At 43.2% G+C, this 7608-nt stretch overlaps 2 protein-coding genes across 2 annotated transcripts in view; both read right to left on the reverse strand.

Annotated features, from left to right (window-relative positions):
* Window positions 1–1215, reverse strand: hoxa9a (homeobox A9a; the record flags this gene model as incomplete). Its single annotated transcript, XM_083681054.1, has 2 exons — window positions 1–242; window positions 657–1215. 2 exons carry the CDS (start codon window positions 1213–1215, stop codon window positions 1–3), a joined length of 801 nt encoding a protein of 266 aa, XP_083537180.1.
* Window positions 1216–5819: 4604 nt separating this feature from the next.
* The window catches only part of LOC310811822 (homeobox protein Hox-A10a-like), a gene marked incomplete at both ends in the record, with an annotated part of 1907 nt that continues 118 nt past the window's right edge, over window positions 5820–7608 (reverse strand). The window contains 2 exons of the mRNA XM_083680133.1: window positions 5820–6094; window positions 6874–7608. The exon at window positions 6874–7608 is cut by the window's right edge and continues 118 nt beyond it. Of these exons, the coding sequence (XP_083536259.1) occupies window positions 5820–6094; window positions 6874–7608 (1010 nt within the window). The remainder of the gene's footprint in view (window positions 6095–6873) is intronic.

Below are 7608 nucleotides of genomic sequence, written 5' to 3' on the forward strand. Positions count from 1 at the left end.
TCAATCATCTTTTGGTCCACTGTCTTTATTAAATTTCTTCATCTTCATTCTGCGGTTCTGAAACCAGATTTTGACCTGTCTCTCTGTGAGGTTAAGCAGCCTTGCAACCTCATACCTACGGTCCCGCGTGAGGTACGCGTTAAAGAGGAACTCTTTCTCCAGCTCGAGGATCTGATGCTTGGTGTAAGGACAGCGCTTTTTTCTCGTAGCGCTCGCGTGGAGCCAGTTGGACACGGGGTTATCTGGAAAGAGGGGGTGCGAGACTGGTGTGAGCCCGGTGCTGTTGGCCTTGATATAAAAACACATGACCCACATGGGTTGAGTTTGATATCAAAAGCGATGCTATTTTGAAAGAGAAGAAAATCTAAAAGCGTTCAGAAAATGGCAGCAAAGACTTGTTGATAGCTACAAAAAACGTTAACCCACGTCTGGCTCTAATTGCATGTTTAAAATCCGAAAACCAAATCAAATAATGGAAACGGTGATAGCCTATCAAGTGAAACCTAGCCTAGCAAGTCCCTATAAATGAAAGGCACGCCTAGAATGGCATCTTTTCAAAAGCGCAAACCTCTTAACTACTCACACGTTTATACCCGCATCCCGCAGCTTTACAGAATATAGCATGACACAATGTCAAATGATGCAGCAGCACTTACTTGGATCAATGGCCGGTTTCTCCTCGCTCTTGCCGTTCAGGTCCCCGGTTTGGCCCGACAGTATGTCCTTGTTCACCGGGGACGCCGTCGCCACTGTCCCGTTGGCGAAATCCGACAGCAGCAGCGTTGTGTGGGAACCGGGCAGCGCGCTGTCCCCTCGCGCACCCAGGCTTTCAGTTTTCAACCCGTAGTGATGGTTCGATGTTAATCCGGTCAAAGGCAAGGAACCGGACATGGGCTCCAGTAGCCATGACTGCATGTAGCGACCCTCTACGTCCCCAGCGACCGGGCCTTGGGGATGCCCGTATGGGTGATGGTAGACGGAGGACACGTTGCCTGGAAACTGGCCCGGTACATGACTCCAGGACGGACTGAAGACCGGGGCTTTCGTCGGGAAGGTGCAGGGCCCAAGCCCGGTGTGGTCGTTGAGGGAGGCGGGCTGCCTCGCATGTTGGAGCCCCCCCGGACCGGAGGGGTATCTGGGCGCGGAGAGCTCCTCGCTCTCGGGCAGAATGAGGGAGTCGACGTAGTAACTAGTCAGCGTTCCGGATGTCGACATGGCAAAGATACTTTCACATGTACGCAGACATACACAGATACATAAAACAAGCGCGCACACACCACACACATACACATGCACTAAACCCACTATAACAAAATAACAATCTGAAGACATCAGGTAGCAACTTGGCCCCACAAAGAACTACAGTCGACTAATAGTGGGAACGCAGGCTGCCATTGGATTGGGTGACGCGCGCACGTGATCATAAAGGCTGAACAATAAAGGATAAATCAATCTCTTTGGCCATTAAATGGTTGCGGGTCTCTGTCCTAAAACGTAACAACGTCTAGTTTTTAAGGGAAAGAATTATAATTTGTATACACGATTACCACTTGATATAAAAGGGGTTGTAGGCCAATACAGTGGAAAGAGTATGGGAAATATCTCTCCCTTTCAATGTGGATGTGGAACTCCCAGTTAATACTGCTAAACGATGTAGAACATCTAGAGACGATATTTTAAAGGCATGTTATATGGCTCATAGCCGGGACTTTACTTAAAGATATGAATAACGCCGCCATATTGGAGACACACATTGCTAAACACACGCCTAAATGTCATAAGATGCACAAGGCCTACTTTCTATACGGCGCCAGGGACATTACTTATTCCGAAATTATTTATAAAAACAAATGCTCAGTAGGGGTTATCCCCCGTCATAGCGACTACAACCATTCGTATTCGTAAAATATCTCGTCGGACCAGCAAAACATAGGCTATGGCCAAACTGGAGACCTACCGCATTCCAAAAGAAATCACTTTTACGCACACACTATGTCCAAAAACTGAAGATGATATTTTACATTAGCCTAGGTTTTAAAAATATTTATAATATTGTATTCGTTTCGGACCTATACAATAGTTGTTGTTGTTGTTGTTGTTGTTGTTGTTGTTGTTGTTGTTGGCTATATCATGAATACAGATCCAGACTGATAATGTTATCGGTATTAAGACTTGACATGAATACTATAACTGTTCACTGTTAATCTATCTAGGCTATTAACGACAGAATGGTATCTCTATTAGTCAGGGAAATGTAATTGCATATAGGCATACAAGAAAAGGAAAAACATCGGCCAATAAATAGAGAGAAAATAATAAGAATATTAATTTGCACAACTTGTAACAAACAGCCCAGTACTTCATTTACAACTAACGTTTAAAAACAAATCCAAACACAATTTTGGAAACTCCGCATAATCGGCTAGCTATCAATAGCTGTATATTCGTATAGACACGGTCACTTCAAAATAAAACCAAAGTGCAGTTTACAGTACAGTTATTAAACAGATACGGGTAGCCTATTTATATCAATTGTTGTCCAAAACGTTCATATATGAATAGGCTACAATCGTATAATTCAATATGGGCCTAAACGTGAAACAACGAAATATGCATAAATGTTGTTGAATTCAAATAAAATACCACTAAAATTATATAAATACATAATGGGGGAAAAAAAACAATAATAATAAAAAAAAAAAAAAGGAAATATTTAGGGAGAAATATTAAAACTCGTCCGAGGAAAAAGTACCCCAGTCCTCTTAGGCTTCTACCTGTATTCATAGCCTATTAGTAATATATTCCTACTAGGCCTTGGCTATTATTATAATAGTATTAGGCAATGCTACTACGATTATCGTTGTTATTACTACCATTAACAAATACCAGCCTTATCGTGCTTATAGAAGCCGGTGCTGCTTTGGAGAGGAACATGATAGGAAACTGGAAATGAAAACAAAGATATGTGGATCTAAAATGCAAACTACTGCATACGTTGTTTCCTTCCTTAAAAGGGTGCCCGAGGATGTAACACGCTAGACAGTGTATTTCATTATACAGAGACATTAGTCAAGATGTATTCTAATTTGATAGGCCACATCAAGTAAAATCAATATTTTCAAAGTAGCCTATCCCTTCATACTAATCGAAAATGTAATGTTGGTATGCCTAATAAAAAGACTTTAAAATATATCTACGCTTACATTTTCCAGTGAACAAACAATACAGTGCAAACTATTATAATTCAACACGGAGCCTATGCACCCCAAAGCGGTCACGACATATGATTATCAGGACTTGTGAGAACAAGAGAGAAATCAGTCACAAGAGAGAAAAGGACTACTACCCCTGGCCTTCAGAAGCTACAGCAAATGGCGATGGTAGCACACAGTATACGTGTTCTATTTATTACCTTGGAATAAACTGGAAGCTGGGCCAACACCCTACATGGCCACAGGCGATTCAGTGCAGAAAGATTCCACTTCAGTCATTTTTTTCCCTGCATGAAGAGGAACATGCTACACACGAATAGGCTAATTGAAAAACAGATAAGCCATCCTGCTCTAGCTCACACGTTTACAACGGTGCTGCTGATAGGGTTAGATGTTGTATGTGTTGTTGAGACGTAAACAAAAGTAGGCTATGGTGAACAAGGAAAGGCTATGTGCACTAAAACAGCACAACACCTTCAAAAGAAAGGAGACAGAGGAAGGCAATGGCACTTTCAGGCTGTAAACTAAATTAGTTTCTTCTTCTTTTTTTTTTTTTTTTTTTTTTTTTACACGAACCCAGTTTACCGCAGGGGCTATTCACTTCTTTTGCCCAGAGATAACAGCCTGTCTGGCGGATCTAAATATCGCCATAAAGCCCTTCCCCTCTTTTGTGTCGGCCTCTATTGCGCAGCGGAAGCATCCGGTTCTATTGCCCACCGGCGCGCCACTGAGGTCGCTGTTGCCCACTCAACTTCCCCTTCCCCTCCACTGCAGTGGTCGTAACCGAGGCCTTGTCTGACGTCGCTGCGTCTTGACAGGCAGAAAAAAATGCTTCAGCTTTACGCTAATTCAAACTCCACCCGACCTATAGGTTTAGCTGAGCTTTTAGCAAGATAGGGTACGGGCATTTCGATTCATTTAACAACGGTTATAACAAATCGAATAGTTTGTGCAAATATTACAGAGAACATGTTAAGAAAAATATACGACAGCAAGTAGCTCTCAACAGGTTGAGACATCAATATGTGTGCTTGTTTTTAATCCAAATAATTACAAATTAAACTGTCCAGTTATAAGTAGCCTACTAATCCGGCCAGGTATGGTTGGCTGGCGTTGATGTATTTAACTGGGGCAATTAAGACAGTTTCGTGTTGCAGAGTTAGAAAATGGATCCCAACAACATGAAACTACCTAAACCACTCGACAGTCCGATCCAGGCCTTCAGAAACACAACTGTAGCCTAAAGCCAATTCATTTTCCACTCAAACATCAAATAGTTCGATTGGCCTGTCTTAAAAGTAGGCGACAAATGTCTTACGTTCATATCAAATGTTTTCAATGGAAACTTGCTTAAACATACAGAACCCAAAACACATATATAATAACACATTGACTCACCCCTTCATCTTGGAGTTTATTCCACTATTCCCGCATAAGCCAGAGAAGCAAAGATGATGTCCATAGCCTATGTATGACAATATACAGTCCAACTTTCTAACGCTGTCCTTTGCCTACTCTCCGTCTTAACGTCTCTCACTCGACTGAACCCTCTCTTCTAGGAGAGCGAGAACCGTCACATACAAGCGAGTCATAAAACTCGGAGCACTATATACGGCCCAATACGGACAAATTATAGCCTAGCCGTCATTCAAATGTTCTAGATAGCGATTGCATGGATCCTGAAAACATTTATTTAGTGTTGAAAAAAATCTAAACAATCAAGGTACCTGTAGTAACCTGTTCAAAGAGGCCTGCTCTCAGAGAAGGAGAGATTGGAAGATATAAGCACGAGCTGCAAAACAAAAGATAAGCAACTGCTCCAGAAAGAGTGAACTGATAATTTATTACGCAATGCACAAAATCACAATCTCATATTTACAGAATAATAAACGATAATAAAAACAATTTCACATTGTAGACTGTTCATGTAGGCTACATATCCCTCAGTGTGCATCTACGGAAAATAAAGTCATTAAAGTGAATAAAAGAGTTTCCTATTTACACTTACAATTAGCTCATAATAGTATATCTACATACAGTATATATATATATATATATATATATATATTGGTAGAATACATCTAGAGGACGCGGGCAAGGGCAGCGTAATCCCTTACATATGTATTGTTGGTATACATAGGCTTTACATTTCCGTGTGAATATTGCAAAATGCAGGAAAGACGATCGAATCATGTTCTGAATCATATACTATTCCATGCCATTTATATTTAAAAGAAATCCCAAATATATTCTACCTATTTCCAATACTGAATAGTGAATAAAATATGTATCTCTTTAAAAAAAAAGAAAAAAGATAATGTACACGAATAGATAATGTTAAGGGCACATTCCTACGACCCAGATCACGGCTGTATTCTAAATTCAGTCAATTATTTTGTTCATTACACCTATCCCATTGGCGACAGAAACAACACAACTGAACTAAAGGAACAAAGAAAAAAGAACACAACCAAATGAGAAAATCTAACAACATTCACATTTTATCAGTAGCGCAGAGTACGGTGCAGACTCATATTTTCTGTAGGCCTAAATATGTGCTCCTTACAACTAAGCTCACTTATAGAAAGCTTAATAATTTTCACGTCATCATGAAAAACCGAAACTGGACGTGAGCTCCCGAATCCTGTTTTCCCGGGTCATTTTCTTCAGTTTCATTCTGCGGTTCTGGAACCATATTTTGACCTGTCTGTCCGTCAGGTGCACGCCCCTACTGATCTCTAGGCGACGCTCGCGAGTCAGGTACATGTTGAAGAGGAACTCCTTCTCGAGCTCCAGAGTCTGGTGCTTGGTGTAGGGGCAACGTTTCTTCCGGCCACTTTTCGCTGTCAGCCAGTTGGCCTTGTTTTCGCTTTTTGTGTCTCCTAAAGGAAATGGTAGATACATGCTTTTAGGCTGACAGCGCTTTAACATTGGGCCACGCGTGTGTGTGTGTGTGTGTGTGTGTGTGTGTGTGTGTGTGTGTGTGTGTGTGTGTGTGTGTGTGTGTGTGTGTGTATGTGTGGTGTGTGTGTGTGTGTGTGTGTGTGTGTGTGTGTGTGTGTGTGTGTGTGTGTGTGTGTGTGTGTGTGTGTGTGTGTGTGTGTGTGTGTGTGTGTGTGTGTGTGTGCGTGTGTGCGTGTGTAATGGGAAGACTAAAGGCCTCCTCATAGGGCTCATCAGACTTGTGTGCTTCTCTTGAACTTGAAACATGTAATAACAGCAACATATTTTATACTGACTACAACATTTTCCAACAGTGCTGGGCTTACAACAATATGGACAAATGTCAGCACCTCATCTTATTTTTGGAATATGTTTGTAGGTATATCAGGTTGGGGTTTTTTTGCGCTGCAAAATTCTACATGTATGTATTTTAATATCAACGAAATAAAGGCCTACAGAGTATTTTTGCTGAGATATTTTCCAAACCTTCCAAACTGTTTTCAATTGTACATTTATGTTTAATGTATGTGCCTTGAATAAAGTCCTAAGAGTACAGTTATGGCTCGTTTGAAAAAAAACATAGGCCAACTGTAAGGTGACCACAGAACGGGAAAGTAAAAAACAGTCATATTGACAGGTGTCAACGTTTTAAGCATCGCCATACCTGCCCGTGCAATAAAACAACTGGCTGACCACACCGTTTATGATCTCGGCTCACCTTTAGTGGCCTTCGGAAGTCTCTCTTTTTCGAGCTCCTCTGGTTCCTCGGGAGACGAAGGTTCAGCGTCAGACGATTCTCGCGTCTCCTCGTCCACCGGTGGAGCTTGCGTCTGCAGGGGGACTTTTCCAGAGGAGACATCCTCCCCGGTGTCTCTCCTCTCGTGCGCCGTGTCTGAGGCGGAAGACGTCGGGGGTGTTGGAGTGTGGAAGCGCGCCGGGGCAGGGGGGTGTAGGCCAAAGTGAGAATGAGAAGGGATTGACTGGTTTCCGTGGTAAAGTTTATGAGAATGTGCGTGCGTCTGAGACAGGCGGAAGTAGCCCGGCACGGGGACAGTACCCCCGCCGTCAGTGACCGTGCACGAGCCCGAACCCGAGCCAGCTGTGGTTAGCCTCGAGTACGCGAGGTCCTCTGCGGTCGACGCTTTCGGGCACTTCTGTGGCTCGTAGAGGCAATACGCGCTCTCCTCCTTGATACTCTGCGGGAACGAGCAGGGCGCGACCTGGGGACCCACTGACTGCTGTGGGTCTATTCGGCACGACCTCTGCGCGTCCATCCACATCTCCATGCCCGAGATGTACGCGCTTGACGCGGACACCATGTTTTGAGGACCGACCTCGTTCCGTTTGCCAATACCTGTGAAATATCCACAGTTCTGTAGTCCATAAGGCACCTCTGTGGCGGTGTTATGGGACACACACACGCCGCTCCCCGGGTAGTAGCCGCCTCCGCCCT

Source organism: Argentina silus, assembly GCF_951799395.1.
Source record: "Argentina silus genome assembly, chromosome: 11".
Lineage (NCBI taxonomy): Eukaryota > Metazoa > Chordata > Actinopteri > Argentiniformes > Argentinidae > Argentina > Argentina silus.